This window comes from Astatotilapia calliptera, chromosome 16, assembly GCF_900246225.1.
Source record: "Astatotilapia calliptera chromosome 16, fAstCal1.2, whole genome shotgun sequence".
Lineage (NCBI taxonomy): Eukaryota > Metazoa > Chordata > Actinopteri > Cichliformes > Cichlidae > Astatotilapia > Astatotilapia calliptera.
The window spans coordinates 29,033,596-29,050,464 of record NC_039317.1 but is presented as its reverse complement, the minus strand read 5'-3'; the positions used below and the strand labels follow the sequence as shown (position 1 = coordinate 29,050,464).

Here is a 16,869-nt window from a genome sequence, read left to right as displayed (position 1 = left end):
GCTCTGCAGGGCCAACAGGGGGCAGCGTGGAGCTGGAAAAACATCAAAGCACAGACACCATTTATTTTCTACAGTCTTTAATGAGCTTTTCCAGTTTGCTTTGTGATGCCTAACATTAGCCTGAAGCTAATCAGAATACAAATTATTTTTTTAGTTATTTCAGATGCAATCAGAACGCTCATACTTTAAAAAACCCAAAACATAAAAAGCAGAATAAAGGTAGATCTGATTTATTTGTGCTTGTGGCAGGTTTCATTCTGACATACAGTAATCCTTCAGTCTCAAGACAACAAAGAGGAACGCTGAGTGACATCAGCGGCACTGACACAAAGAGCGCTCGCACACTCCGAGGCCGCCGAGTGACGCGAGAACAACAGCAGCTGTACAAAAACAACACGACGGTTACAGCAAGAGTCTGACGGAGACAATGGTCCAATGGAGCGTCGGCACCAAAGTGACGTCAGACCCACCTGCTCTGCAGATTTAACCAACTCCAAACCTTTTATTCTCAGAGCAGATGGATTCAAGCTTATTTCCGTTTACAGCAGTCTGCTCTTTTACAGTGTGGCGTTCCAGTTATAAAGGACGACAGCACGGCCCAGCCTCCTCACACACACACAGATACACAAAGGCCTTTGTGCTGACAGCAACAACAAACGCACGCAGTGTGGTCCCATTCGGGTTTGGCACCTAAAAATAAAACCAGAGGAATGTTTTCTCTGGAGGTTGAGAGCTGCCACTGTCTGAGGTCAGGATTTGTTGCTGGTGGCACCTTGGCTCCTCTGTGAAATAGTCATCCCTACTTTCTCATCACCTCTCCACAACTTAAAGCAACCATCAGGAAATACTTCTTCCCACACTCACTCTTCCTGTTTAATCACCTCTTTCCTCTCTAAAAACCATCTGACACCTCTCTGTTTCCCCACTTTGACTTCACTTTCCTGAACCACCTCATTGACTAATCCTTCCTTTCATCATCACCTGAATCTCTGCTTATAAGACACGTGAGTGCATTATTTACATAAAAAATAGAAGTCCAGCACATAAATATTACAATAATAATAATAATAATAATAATCAGCTTGTGAGAATAACATTAAGAATAGAAAACAAAGAGTGAGCAGCAGCCCTGAGATGAAATCTTGAGGCACCCGGACCTGCGGAGGACTGCAGGAGGTCTAAGTGAAGGCTCTGCACACACTAAGTGCTAAAGTTTCTCCTCTAAGAGGAACTCGCAGCTCAGGGAGGAAATCATTTGAGTAAGTGCGGGCACGGCCCACTCGGCTGATTCACCCCTTTATACTTACTTTTACTGCAGCACACTTCCAGCCAGAAATTTCATAATAACCTAAATGCAGATTAACACTGAAAGGTGCATATTTAGATTTTTTTTTTTTAAAGAGCTTTCTATAAGACCCTGAGCTACGTTTAAACCCTCAGTATGAAGCATATGTTGAGAAAATCCAAGTCTGACATCAGGTTTAAAGGCAATCATGCAGCAAACTCTTTCACGAGTGGATACAGGTACCAAAACTATTTTTAGATAATGTTACTCTGACCTGTCCCTTTTTAATATCCTAGAGTCAAAATTTTCCCTCTAATCATGTAGAAGTTGACTTCAGAAGCTTCTTTGTGGCGTATCTAAACTTATTTTCAAAATAATTTGCAAACAGGGCTGTGGGAGTGTAGAAATAGTGGGTTTTATTAACCGATACTCAATTTTGGCTCAGAAGACTGACTATAAGATATCCATGCTGATAAAGGCTTCATTGCATATTTTCTGTTTTTTTATGGTTAAATTGCCTCATGTTATGGTTAAAAACAAAAATGAGACACAGGAGCTCTGGAGGGATGCTTTAGTTTACTATTTAACTTCCTCGCGGTAAGAATGCTGAAAACCTGGAAGTCTTTGAAACTGAACCTTGATGGTTAAAAATCTGTTTAATAATATTAATAGGCTGGAAAATGGAAAAAATTAAGTTGGTAAGTGAATTCCAGAGGGGGGAAAAAACTCCACTAATGTTGTTGCTTGTATCCATTTCTGAAGGATTTATCTGCAGCACTATTAAGGAATGTTTGTCCTAAATGTGGTCCACATCTGGCACCGATTCCACCTTACACAAGGCAGATGTCAAAGGAGCATCACCCTAACTCCACCATGTCTCCCAGGCCACATCTGGCCCACAAAGCAGCTGCTATAACTAGCCAAAAGCAGGCCTGATCAGGCCCGAATGTGGCCGCTATCTGACTTTGATGCGACAGAGAAGTTACCCTGACGCGGGCAGCAGCGGATTTTATCTACAGATAGAAACCTGAAACACTATAACGCTGCTGCCTCTTTTAAACATGCAAAGAACAACATGATCTCACTTCCTCATAGCAGAGGCGCTAATCTCTATATCACACATTTCAGCTGAAGCACAAGTGCAACCGAAAGCAGCTCCAGGTGAGTCAACTTCCCACAGTTAAGGCAAAGAATTCAGAAGCACCAGAAATGTTGCATAGATTCCCCTGGAAGTCCTCCGGAGCAGCCTTCATCAGCACAGAGTGGGTTTAAGACAGGAAATTAAATACTTGAGGTTAAACACACCGCATTAACTGAGACGTACTGTACAGTATGAACAGCGACACATCAGAGTTTAGCCGGTTATCTTTGGTTGGTTTGAGTAGATCAGTATAAACAGAACGGTGAATGGTGGCCGGCACGCTGCTGGTTTCCAGGAGACTTAAAACAATTTAAAAGCTCAGAGGAAGAAGTGATCACCGCTGCATCTTCATCTCCCTCTTATCATTTTTGTAGCTTCAAAAGTCAGCATCCTCCTCGAAGCGAAACCTTTTTGCGTGTGAGTGGGATGACTCCAGGAAGTTTTCCTTGTCTTCAAAGTCTTCGTGAGGGGCCGCCCACTTTGTGCCACAGCTCCTGGTACGGAAGGCGGTGGCAGCGGGTTCCGGGCTCATGCAGATTTGCGGCTGCTGCCACAGCCAGGGGTGACTCATACAGTCGACGGCGCTGGGCCGGTCCCTACGGTCAAAACAGAGACAGTCCAACGATTAGACACATTCATGCAAAGAGATCGAGGTGCTGGTGTTTCACTGAACAATCTGATCTTTCCTTCAACCAGATTTCTTCCTTTATAGATTAACACCAGCAGGTTCTTCTTGACATACTAGTTCTGATGAGATCATACTTAGCCCAGCATGCTGCCTGATGAGTGTGAATCCATCACACACCAGTGGAAAAACTTTAAAACAACACATGACGTGACTTGGAAAAACATCCATCACGGTTCTGTTCACAGCTATGTTTTCATTTTCATCTCTCTGTTACATGGAAGTTATGTTAAAACACCCACACTCTTACACTTGCACACAGACTCTCGCACACAGATTGTCATTTACTCACTCAGGTGCTTTGACCAGCAGCTTGCGGATGAAGTCCACAGCGAGCTCAGACACCCTGGAGAAGGCCTCCCTGCTGTAGTCCACATTGACCTGGGAAACATTCAGATACGTCTCCTGCTTGTCGTCCCCAGCAAACGGAGACTCGCCCGTCACCAGCATGTACGCGATGACGCCCACGCTCCTGAGAAACACACACAGGACATATCAGACATGGAGAGTCTGAAGACTAAATGACACAAGCAAAATATCTGAAATAATCTTAGAAAAACAAATAAGAAGAACGATGTGTTCTCATCGCATTTGCCACAAAAGAAGTGGGAAGCATTACATTAATACCCACACTGCCGAAGATCGCCTTCACTTTCATTTCCAGTTTGTGATGTTTTTCTAATGAAGCTGCATATGTTTTAGATTTATGTTCACAGTGACCAATTCTTTTAAATCAACCCAAGTAAATACTTTACGTTTTAAATTCACTTACAGCTCCACAAATGTGAGGAAATGTGAGGCTGGAATGAGCTTTAAAATTTGTGGCTTGCTTTACATTTTCCAGACTTAACCGTATTTTTATACTTTTTTTTTCAACCTCACCTATGGCCATTCATACTACACCAAAGTCAAAGTAATAGAGCAGTAATAGATAGACAATAAAATGTCAAAAAGTGTTTTGGTTTTTCACCATCTACTTTGGAAATGTATTATTTTCACAGTGGGTTTACCATAGAAAAAGAAACTCCAAAAAGAAGACATTCTGTCAGTTGACAAAAATGTTGTTTTATAAATGGTAGGACAGTCTGCAAAAGTGCTAACAGAACTTTATCTGTAAATTTAAACATTTATTTCTTACAATTTAAGCTTAAAGCAGCATTCCTTTCCCATGTGGAAAAACTGAGATATATTCCTTAAATTGAACTTCTTTCCTTATTTTAAAATATGTCAGCGATTACACATGTGGTTAAACTTTACTAAATTGTACTCTGACAAAAAGCAGAGTTTCACTGGTCTGGCACACTTGAGATCAAAGTGGGTTGCATGTGGCCCACGATGTAAAATGACTTCCTGTGCTGTGGTCACTGGTCACCACATCGCTGAGAGTCACTTCCAGCACGTACGCAGCTTAAGCTCAGCTTTTATTCTCCTGGTGGTGGAGTTCATGTTACTTTCTCTTCATGCTGGAAGTGGCAAAGTACAAGTGGTGATACCGCTCCTTCCAAAGGGTTAAACCATAGCCCATTTAGTACAGATATACTCACCAAAGGTCACTCGCTGTTGTGATTGGCTCGTAGTTGAGGATCTCTGGAGCTAAATACAAAAAAGAAAAAGAAGAAAAGAAGAAAAAAAGTAAAAGCTGTCAGTCAACAGTGAGAAGAGAAAAGATCTCTGTGTAATTTCCCAGATTAATTACTGACTCATGGTTCTTTCTGCATTTATTTATAGGTGTGTCACTCATCCACTCTCACAGGAGCTAGCACAGTAAAATGCACATGTTAGGTAAGAATTGATCAAATGCATGATCTCTTCTTAGTCAACATTGACAATTTACATATAGTTTATTATTGTGAATCTGACTGATGTTTGTCTATAAATATGTGTGAAATGTCCGCTGCCGCCTTTGTTTCATGAGCGTCAGCTTACCCACGTATTCAGGTGTGCCAAGAATCTCTCGGAGCTCTCCGACCGCACCCAGTCTGCGTGCCAGGCCAAAGTCCACGATCTTTATGTCTCCTGGAGGCGACAGGCTGGTCAGGAGGATGTTCTGTGGCTGAGAGAGGCAGAGAGGGAACAAAGTGAAAGCAGGAAGTGCTCGAGGGATAAAACTCATTTCTGATTGCAAAATTCACCTCATGATGAATGTCTCTGCACAGGAAACAGTTATTTAATTAAATAAACGACTCTTATGATATTGCGCCATTCTCTTTAAAACAGTCTGAGAACATTTAGTGCTGTATGTGACTGTCCTGTAATCACAGGGTATTCACAGGTATAAATAAGACTTATTGATTTAACTTGAAATGAAATTTAAGACCAAATCTGCACACATGAAAGCTGAAAATATGCTCGTTTAAAGTAAATGCACTGAGGTCAGCCAGTATAAGTTCTCCTTTTTCTGTTGTGTCAGTTCAGTTTGGCTGTTTGAGAAGTTAATTTGCTGTATCACTGTTTTTTATTACTTTGATCAGGTCTGGGATTAGCCGATGTCTTTTAAAAGGCTCAAATTGCTTGTAAAAAAGAAAAAAGTGAAATGAAACTCACTTTCTACAACATTATCTGTCTTATTCAGGCCACACCAGCTTGGTCCCTCACACTCACCCAAACTGATTTTAGGACAATACAATACTTCTTTTTAAAGGACCTGTGGGTCAAATGACAAGTATTCCTGACAGTGATGACAGTTTTATGTTGACATGTAAAATTCCCACCCTCATGAGTAAAATAACACATTTAACAAAGGCATTTGCTAAGATTTGGTATTTAGTCAAGATCTTGAATTTTTGAGACAAAAACCCCACACATTTAATCCATTGTTGTGGCCCAGGAGAGTCAGAGGTGTGTGACGATCCTGGTATCAACATGTAGATTTAATTTTGTAGTCCTATACAAAAAAAAAAAAAAAAATCAGCTGATTCTTAGGGGCTCAGGTGGTGGACACTCGATTTGACCCTGATGTAGCGGCAACAAAACTCTTCACACCCTGCTGTCACTGCAGCAGAAGTCAGTTCCATGCTCTCTACAATCCTGATTCTAGGCTTAACTGTGGCATTAAAAAAGGAATTTAGGATTTTGAGCGCTTAGAGAAGGGAAACACCCGAGTACTTAAGGTTAAGTCTGTGGTGAGTTGAGTAAACGGTTAAAAATAGATTCACTTTGGTTGGATGTGTCTGAATACCTTGAGGTCTAAGTGGACCAAGTTGCTCTGATGGAGGTAGTGGACTCCCTCCAGCGTCTGCCTGATCAGGCGCGTGATCTGGGCCTCGGGCAGCAGCTCGTCGGATACGCAGTGGTCAAATATCTCTCCACCGGCCGCACTGCATGAACAGGAGACAAGAAGGAATGTCTGGTGAAATATGAAACACAGACCAGTTTGATACAGACTGTGTGTGTGTGTTAGAGTTTCCACAGGAGAAAACAAAAATGCATTTATGGATTAAAGGGTGGTGCAGTGGTTTTAGTCTCCAGCCCACAGCCAGAGGGACGCAGGTTTGATCCTGCATGTTGTGGTAAGGTTTTATTGAGAAAGAGAACCTCCTTCCTGCTTAGTCATTGCAAAAAAACCAAAAAAAACCAAAAACACTGCAGGCACACAAATGAAGACTGAAGCGCTAAAATGTACAAGTAGAAAGTTTTACTACACCTCAGATAACTCAAGCTTCTAACTGCCATTTCTGAATTTGAATTTATATCCTTGTTGCTGTAATCGCAAGCAAAATGTCGGTACGAGTTAAGAACAAGCCTAAAGCTGAAGAGAAAACTCTGGTTTGTTTTTCGCAAGTTTCACTCGGTTGACAGTAGTTAGCACTATGTCAGTAGTAGCTGCATAGACTCCACACATACAAAAGTACGTGACGAGCTTGACTATTGTATGGGCATGCCATGCATCCAGAGGGGGACACACTGAGCATCTGTAAACACTGTAAGTTTTGTATGTAGAGCTTTATGTTCAGCCATGTGTTTACTGCGAGCTTTTAGCTTTTACTACAAATCATATGATTCTTTTTGACTTACCCTGTAGTTTAATCAGCCCGGCAGTATATAAAGTAATGAAAGATTTAAAACTTAAACCTCAATAAAACTTAATTTGCTGAAAAATTGGACCACATTTAAAAGAAAAAAAAGAAGTAAATCAAAATAAGTCCCATGTATTTTTATTTACTTAGTTTTGTAAGTACGTCAAATCTAGGCCTCATTTCTACTTTCTTGTTATTATTATATTTCATTTAATTAAAGTGTTGCACCTAATTTTAGTTTCTAGCTCAGTTAGCTGTAAATAACCATTGCATGTGCAATGGCAGCTGGCTGATGCAGCGTCTTCACACTCAGGTATGAAATAAAGATATATTGATAAAGAATAAGGGAACTGCACGAGACTGAATGAAATAATTCAGGTGAGGAATGCATCTATGATCCAGAACAAGGAATTCTAATGGAAAAGTAAACAGATGAGAGATAAATCAGTAAAAAATAGCCGGACGGAGAAAGACTTTCAATAAGAATTCAAAACATGCTAACAAAAGTAGAGGTGGAGAAACTGAGAAAGCAGAAACTAGACAGCAGGATGCGGGTAAAGACATTTCTAAACAGGTGCACTACATAGCAAGTTTTTGCCACGCATGATCGATTACTGCTCCTGTTCTAGAAACCTTGAGTTTGTTTATACTGAGATGCAGGAAATGCTGGGATTTATTTTCCATAAAAACGAGCCAACTTGAATTTCACCTGCTTGCCGGCAGATTTCCTCTCTGACTCCTTCCTCCTGCTTCACCTGAAGCAGCTGATTGATGCTGGGTTTCATTCATACAGTCGATATTAAAGCTCATATTAGAGCACATTAATCTGCATCTTTCTAAGACAGCTGTGACTACACACGCCATTTAACAAAATCAGCCCACAATGACTCTGTGCGGTGTTCTGTAACAGAAACCTACAATTTCCTTGTTATTTGTGGCTGTTACAGAATAGGTTCAATGTAAATCCTGCATGACAAAATAAGAAAGAACTGTGGTACGTCTTTGGCAAAGATAAAAACAATCCTCACAATCTGTTTTAGACATTATGACTCATAGATCCAAAACGTTATCACTCCAGTTTGTAGCGGAGCTTTGTAATGCTGGAAAATGCAGATTGTCAACAAATTGCTCCTGGAAGAAGTTGGTCAGTAGTCTTTAAAACATATTATCTAATGTATTAACTGTATCACAGAAAGTCTTTACTTTGAAGGCACAGTGTCTCTGTTTCCAGTTTGCATCACACTTTTCACGACTGCTTAGCAGGGAGTTTCCTATGGAAACAAATACCAACCACAGCAATCGGCAAGCGACTAAAGCAATTTCAGGGATGTATTTGGTGCAGCACTCAGCAGCTTCCAGACTGCTTGCTGAACAGCTGGGGGAATACAGATTTTTCCCTAGTAACCAGTGGTTGCTACTCAGTCTCTAGGTCGATTGGCACTGAGGCCTAAGAAAGAAACTTGTCCATACTTCTATTATCACTGCATCAAAATGGAGGCTTTGCTATTTATTTAGCCATTGCCATGGCAAATCTGAGTATCAAAGATCCAGGCGGCGATGGATCTATCTGATTTTCAAGCACAATCTCAGGTTGAATACAGACTCAACCTCAGGAGTTTCTACTTTCTGAGTTTAAAGTTGGCTTCGAATACTGCTGAAGCTGCTTTCTGGAACAAGGACCAGGCCATTATTTTCCAGACTGTCTTAGATCAACAAAGTGAGCTGTTTACCATGTTTGCACTTTGGAGGGGATTAAGGTGTCTCCAATGACAATTACAGGTGTGGTTAGAAAAAACAGAGCAGTTCATTTCAACAAGTCCTCATGTATTCTCATATCTAATCTTCCAGTTTCAGTTTTGATTGTACAAAGTGACAAGACAAATGGCGGCACAGACAAAGGACGTGACATTCATTTGAAAAGGGCTTTTAAATAGGAAAGGTTAAGAGGTCAAGACTAAGAGGACGGTGGTTCAGGTCACCTTCAGCTCAAGCTTCCAGCATGTTGCTGTAGCTTTCAACCTATTCCTGATAAACCTGTTATGAAGGATGAGCTGTTTGCTAATTTAGCAGCTCCTTAGGACTTGACAAACAGGACTTCGCCCTCATACAAGCGTTTACAGGATCTCACTGCTGGCTTGGCGTATTTGAGGAAAATAGAAGCACTCAAGTAAAATGTATGAATTAAATAGGATGCAGCATATATAAAAATAAAACAGGCAGAAAGTTTGTGTGAACTCACTATTCCAGCACTAAGACAATGTCGTGATCCGTCTCATAAGCGGCATGCAGGTTGACCACTCGGGGGTTGTTACGTGCCATCTCCAGGACAGCCATCTCATGGATGACCTCTGCCCGGCAGTCACGACCTCGTCTCCTCTTTTTTAGGAATTTGGCAGCGAACGCTTTTCCTGTGGTTTTCTCCACACACCGCTTCACCACAGCAAACTTGCCCCTGAGAGGAAAAAAAAGCAGGACAAGAATACACAAACTGAAGCTGAGTTTTAATTTATTTTTTTACAGTTATATTGATTAAACAGGAAATGCCTGAGTAAAGCTTTTATAAAGTTTAAGTAAAAACCTCCATAGTCAAAAATCAAAACCAATTGAAAAAACTGCAGTTCCTCTAATACCCACTGGAGGCTTCCATGTTAAAATGTCCAACTTTACAGCAGAAATAAACATGTTTACAGCCTGCTACACAGACAAGTGGCCTCTGTAGTTATTTCTACTCTTTTATGATAACCCTACAGGGTTTGAATTTTGTGGGGTGTGAGGTTGACAGATGGATTAGTGCTGCCCTCGCAGTCATGTAGGCTCTGTATAGGACATTTACCATCCTATGTTTCAACACTCACCATTGGTAATGAACTCTGGGAATGAACAAGGTCATGGATAAAACAGACCCAAAAACATTTTGTCTGTTTCTGGGTTCAGCTGTAGCGATAAGGTGAGATTTTTCTTTCTAATTCTTGCTGTAGTAAAGATGTCAGTAAATGTATTTTTTTTTCCTGGCTAACATATCCAGGACATGAATTACCATGCATTTAGGTCAAGGCCATTATGTTCTGAAATTCTGCTCATGCGAGGTGTAAGTATAACTAAATCCAGCTTTTTAAACCTTATTATGGGGCAATATCAATTTGATTAAACACATTTTGTTAGGTTCCATTTATTAATATTGGAGTTGTAACCATTTATTTAGATTTATTCATCTGGCTCTAAATAACCACCTGGATTTGATTTAGAGTTGTTTCTAGAAGAACTTGGTTAGGATTTTTTTAGTCTTTTCTTTAGCACAAATGCCAGAAACCAATGGGTCAAGTCATGGTTATTACACCATCGTATACATATACATATAAGTGTATATAAACAGGCTTTTTTCCAGGCTACAAATTGGCCTTTGGCATCAACTTAAGAGAAATCTTTACTTTTCTTTCCTTTTATTTTTGTCCATTGCGTAAAAAAATGTTTCAGATATTTTTACAAATTGTCTATCAAAGTGCTGGTGATTTTCCTTTGATGTAAAACGAAAGCTTCTTTGGTTGTTTCCATCATTTTTTTTTCTGTGCAGGAAAAACCCTGATAGATGTTGTGGTTTGAGCCATTATCCACTGTAAGATTAATTTAGATGGCTAAATATCTCCAACATGATTCACCGCAAACTTTCCCCAATATAAGTCAAATATAACTAATGATTAATATGTTTCATTTTATGCAGAAAATGCTGATTAGTATGTGGTCCAGCCTTTACAACATAATATCTGTAAGTGACTTTGTGATAAAGGTGTTATACAAATACAGAAATGGCATTAGATAACAGGTTCTGTGTGCGGGAGTGTTATCTAATGCTAGTACATTTCCAACAGCCTACTGCCATGCCTTGTCACCGTGGTAACCATTTGTTTAGGTCATTAAACTTCATTTTAGAGCTATTTTAATATTTAATACGTATTTTAAACTTTGTTTAAAGTTCACCTTGTTACCAGCTGTGCAGATAACAGCCCTAATTTCAGCTCTCTAGGAAAACCTAACTTTTCTAGGTTACAGACCCAGAAGGAGTTCTTTGAATTGTGCTAAAACATCCTGCACATCATGTGATAGCATATAAGCCTCCACCATGTTAAACCTTCATGTCTTCTTGTACATATTCTTTTCCTGCTTAAAGGAAATTTGCTTTGCTTTGTTAGCGAGGGAGTTCAATTATTTAAGTAGAATAGATATTTATGTATATTAAATGGTCAGAAGTAGTTTGGTTTAGTTTAATAAGCAGGAAAATGAAAAGATTTCTGGTGAAAAGCCGACTCTGAGGCAGGAAAAGTCTCTACAACTCAACTACCTGTTTCTTTTGTTTGGCTGCACCTTGTAAACAACAGTGTTTCTCCTGAAACGGTCATACTAGGGATATTCCCTCTCAATGACATCATACAGAGCCAAGGGCAGAAAGACCGGCCTGAAACAGAGTTCAGAGCAGTCCGAAGCCTGAGCTTTCAGCTGACAAGATTACTGACCTCAATATTTGAAACTTTAACCATGTTTAATGCGAACATCCACCAATGGAAGAGGAGATGTAACAGAATAAGCTCCCTCTGAAGACACTTGCCAAAAAGGTGTTTTGTTGGGGGGTTGTTTTTTTTTTTTAAGATCAAGATCTTATCTCACGTTACAGTCATTTCAAATACACAGACAAATGATGATTGATGTGTTTTTAATTAATTCCATGAACAGCAACAACCAACAGAAGCATTTAAGCTTCATTCTGACAAATAAATAAATAAGTAAGGACACACAGTGAAAGGTCCTTGTTTAGGGATTTAGTTATAGCTGGGAAATTACCTTAAATTCAAAAGTAGAGCTACTACAGTTTAAGATTAACACCTTTGTGCCAGCCATGTTCTCATCACTGAGTTTTAACACATTTCACATCAGAACTTCCTGTTTTAACAAATTGCAAACAAAGTGGCGAGCAGAAGTAACCCAAGCCGGTTCTGCTTTCTTAAGTCTGCTTTCCACATGTACTTGTTTCCTTCCTCCTGCAGACTAACACTAGCTACACTTTAACGCTCTGCGTGACGCATAATGACTTCAAACACACCTCGGGCTTGTCAGGATATGATCATCAGCTGCCTGCGGTTGCCATGGCTCGTACACAAACACATGATAAAGGTCTCCTTTTATACCAAGGCTTCATATTTTCCCACTGTACAATAAAGTCACCTCCCCGGTCAGAGGCTGGAGTGTTAAGACTTAGAGTCCAGAGTCCAATCACCATTAACTTAGTGCATTACACTGCATGACTCGATCTGAGCTATTCAGCCAGCACATGCAAAAAGTTAGGGTCAGTGTATCAGCATGAATACACAGATAAGTGACATCAGCTGTCCTTCAAATGTGTGTTGTTGCAGCTCCTTCTTGAGCTATCTTATTTTATTTTACTGAGCTGTTTTTACTTCATATAATCTAGTTTGTTACGGGCTATGTTTAATATTTTGCTAACCTGGTAATTTTCCAAATTTGGGGATTTTTAAATTTTTTTTCTATCTGAACAGTCATGCAAGACCTCCTCTTTCATGTGACAAGGTAGCACATTTGCTCAACTCTTCCTGTTTATTAACACTCAATGCTAAAAAAAAAAACATTTTCTGTAGAGTATGTGCAGAAAAGAAGTAAATATAATTTTTTTCTCAGTTTTCATGCTGTATAGTCTTAACCTCTGTAATTTAACCTCTTGCCTCTCTCTACCTGCTTATTAAATGACAACCCTGTTTTATGTTTTAACTATCCAATTATCATTCTTGGTCTCTACTCCTTCATATTAGCACTAATACACTAATAATTAGTCTCCTGGACAAACAAATCACTCTTGGGCCAACAAAGATTTCAGTGTGCATGTTAATATTAGGATTAGGATTTTTTCATAGTGAGTAAACCACACAGTGGCATATTAATGACTAACCTCACGTTGAGAACCAATCATTTCTGATGTTTTCTTGGCTCAGAATTGGTCAGTTTTTGGGGTCTTCTTCCTGCCATGTATGGCATTTGTCTCCACCCATCTGGGTCCCTCAACATGACAACAATTAAATCCTCATCCCAAACCTTTCCTCTGCTAATGTTTATATTCTGTCTCAGTTTATGCCTCAAGTTAAAGCAGAACAGGACATTTTAGGTTTATTTTTTAAGGTAACTACAAAGTAAATGTGGTCAGGGGCAATATATACAGTATTTTACTGGAATGCAACTTCACATAAACATAAATAGAAGTTTTTTAAGGTCTTATGTAACAGTCTTTGTGGATTTGTGCATTTCCTTGTTGTGTTGTAGTAAATGTTAAAAACTGTTAACTGTTATTGTAGGTGTGGTTTCAACAGGAATGCTTTTTGAGTCACAACTCATCTGAAACATGCTGAATTTTTCAAAGTGTGGAAAATTGTCATAGTAAGTGGGACAAGTTTACCCTTATAAAGCCATCAATATTTAACGGTTAAACTACACCCCACCATCACTGGCACAACAGATATATCAGAAGGAAACTGCAGACATGATGTAAGAGTTCTTTTGCACAAACTGTAATTAAAGGCGGAACTTTCTGGAAATCTGCACCTGCCAGTTAAGAGCAGATTAGAGCTATTAAACCTTTCTGCACAGAGGTTAAAATCCAGCCACTGGTTGTGAATATGAATTCCTGCAATAAATCATAAGAATCTTAATAAGGTATGATTACTTGTAAAAGTTGAGAAATACTTCATGCGGTGAAAGTCCTGGGAATTCTTGTTAAGATTGGCTTAGATTATTTTAGCTGTTGCATAGGCCAGTGGTGACAGAGGCCATTACCAGCCTACCAAAGGGCCCTTGTCTAACACCGTTTGATGGCTAAAAGCTTAGATTTTCCTGTTCACTGTCATTTCTTTTGTGGAGATACAGGTTCACTCCACACTGTGAAAATGTCTTAAAAGTTAAATTACTCAGAAAAACTCAAGTGTGACAGATTTAACCCGTTCCATGGTGGTGTGTAAATTTTAAAAGACATCTAATGACAGTTGAGTCAGTAAATACAGAATACTGAGATCTATTTGATCATCTCTTAGGCTGTTTAACCGTTTTCCAAATTAAATACTACTTCCTGTAGTCTGGTACAGGAAGGGCATGGGGAAAAGGTTGCAGCCTCTTTTGAACCTTTGTCCTAAACCAGCTGAACGTTTTCAGACTGTTTTTCATTGCAGTTAAAAAGAAAGGGAAATATTTACTGGCGTGTTTTTAGAGATCAAACAGGACTTTTTAGTCCCATGGACTAAAATGAGTGTGATATTTTTACTACTTTAGTTTTTACTCACTGTAACACAACTTCAGGGTTTTTCCTGCTCAAAACACAGCCTTTGGGGGTTGACTACACTGTGTGTTACCTTTTAAAAATAAGTTTATGACTTTACTGTTATTTTTGCCTCTTTGCTGAGCACCAAGTATTTTATATTCACAAAAAACTGAATGACAAGCTTGACACTAAATTTTTCCAAAACTCTGGTACTGTAAGGAGTAATTGGAAGGAGTCCTGAAACAGTCTTAGAAGAGCAGAGGATGCACCAAGTTTCAGATTTTTAATATATAGGTGTATCGTCTTGGTTAATTTCATTCAAAAACATAATGTTTTGACATGAAAATTTTATGTTTATGAACAGCATTTTGTTGCTGTATAAGATTAACCATAATTCATGTAGCAATCACAAATTTCAATAAATAACTTTTTTTTTTTTGCTTAAAGTGGGCAAAATATTTGCTGTACGTAGATTGTAAACGAAAACCCCTTTGAAAGCCTGCAACACATTTTACTCACATGCACCTCGAGAGACTAAACAGACTAAAAACCTCTTTTCTCAAGAATACATTAATGATTCGGTACAAAGCTCATGTGTACTTAGGTGAAACTGCACAATTAGCCCAGTATTTGGTCATGCACACTTTCGACTAGGTAGAGTGTTGTTTGTGCTCTATAACAGCAATAACTTTGTGTCTTTTAAAGAACATCAGACTTTAAATACCTTCAGATACAAAGTTTTATATTAGTTTTATATTATATTATATAATATATATTAGCTTTATATCAGCCAGGGATATATATCAGCCTAATAGTTTCAAACATCCCTCAAAATCTATATTCTATCTATCTATGCAGGAGTCACTATTTTACAGCCTATCCGTTAGTAGAAAAGTAATCTCATAGCATACTGGATGCACAGATTGAGAGCGCATTTACCTGAGAAAGCATTGTTACAAGCATGCTCTTTATTTTAATCAATATAAATAGATACATAAGCAATACAATGCTCCAAACCTAATATTCCCAGTCAGCCCTTGCATTAAAGGTTATTCCCAGTAAGGACCTTTTTTCTTTTTCTTTCTGGGAAAAGGGTGCTTGATGTGTAGTGATCGTTAGTGAAGAGGTACTGTTTAATCCTAAATTAAGCTTGGTGAATATTTAGTAGGAGGGTTATGTGATCTTTAAAAATGTCAGGTGTCTACTTCTCCTTTTTTGGAAACCAGACTGTGTAAAGTTCACTTATGAAAGACACAAACAAGAAGCAAGTTACATGCATACATGTGCCTTCTTGCTCTGCTTTATCTTCAAAGCAATGACAGTCAAATAAAGAAATGCTTGGAAAAACACTGACGTGCACCTACTAGGAAATGTAAGCACACGCCATGTTTTTAACACTTGATTTCTTAGTTCTTCTTATTTCTACACCACTGAAAAGAACACTAATAACAGATATAGCCGGTAAGCTATATATATTGTCCCCGTCTCCAACTGATTCAGCTCCACTGTCATAACAGGCATGGGAAATCTTTCACAGCTCCTACAGTGCGACGCATCTGTCCACCAGAGAAACATCCGTCCTATCATCTGACATTTACTTTGGTGATTTTGAGATATTTGACTTTCCCTATATCAGTAGCCGTGTATTTACATGTCTACAGTAAAGCTGATACCTTCTATGGCACTGGACGGTGCGTTCCTGTACCTGTACTTCACAAATGTAGTACTAAATAAATACAACAAAAGACTTATAAGTAGTAACCCTTTCTTAGTAAGTGATAGTAATACAGAAACTGAGTTTCATCTGTAAATATCTGACTGTATAGTGTCAGGTACAGCTCCCAGGTGTCATATACAGCAGGTGCACTCTCTGGCGGACTCACCTGCCCAGCTCCCCGGTGATCTCGTACACAGTCTCCAGCGGCTCCGTGCTGATCGGAGTCTGAATCTCGCCGAGCAGTCCGGCGGAGAGTCCGCTACGACTGTCCAGCCGCCTCCGAGACATCTTCCTCTCCTCCTCGGTGCTGCTTCCCGGCTGAAAACGGTGCCAAACGCCGAGCAGAAGTGAGAGAAACGGTGAAAATGAGCTAAACTAACGTTACCACTGCTCGTTTCGCCGTAGTTACATGTTAATGTTAGCTCAGCCGGTCACCGCGCGCCGCTCCAGCTCCCCGGCTAGCTCAACTGTCGCTAAGTTAGCTCGACGGCACTTAAAAAGTGACTTAAACCGATTTTCCTCAGCTCAAGAAAAGCGAAGCTTGGGTCTATAAAGTCCGCACTCATGGGCTGTTAACACAAAACCTATCCGAGCTGCCGCTGCGGTTGGCTGTTAGTCCGCTCATTGAGTTTGTCCGCACAGTTTGCGATCATTTTCACATCCCTGTTTGACAACGTCGTCGACGCGTCAGTGCGCATGCGCACTGCTTTTGCGTT

The 16,869-nt window shown here is 39.6% G+C and overlaps 1 protein-coding gene across 1 annotated transcript; it reads right to left on the bottom strand.

The window, feature by feature from the left end:
- Positions 1-1,678: 1,678 nt before the first annotated feature.
- On the bottom strand, positions 1,679-16,869 carry stk17b (serine/threonine kinase 17b (apoptosis-inducing)). Its single transcript, XM_026144347.1, has 7 exons — positions 16,320-16,869; positions 9,367-9,579; positions 6,290-6,428; positions 5,038-5,164; positions 4,656-4,704; positions 3,404-3,583; positions 1,679-3,022 (listed from the first exon to the last, which is right to left on the bottom strand). Exons 1-7 carry the CDS (start codon positions 16,439-16,441, stop codon positions 2,803-2,805), a joined length of 1,050 nt encoding a protein of 349 aa, XP_026000132.1. The 5' UTR covers positions 16,442-16,869; the 3' UTR covers positions 1,679-2,802.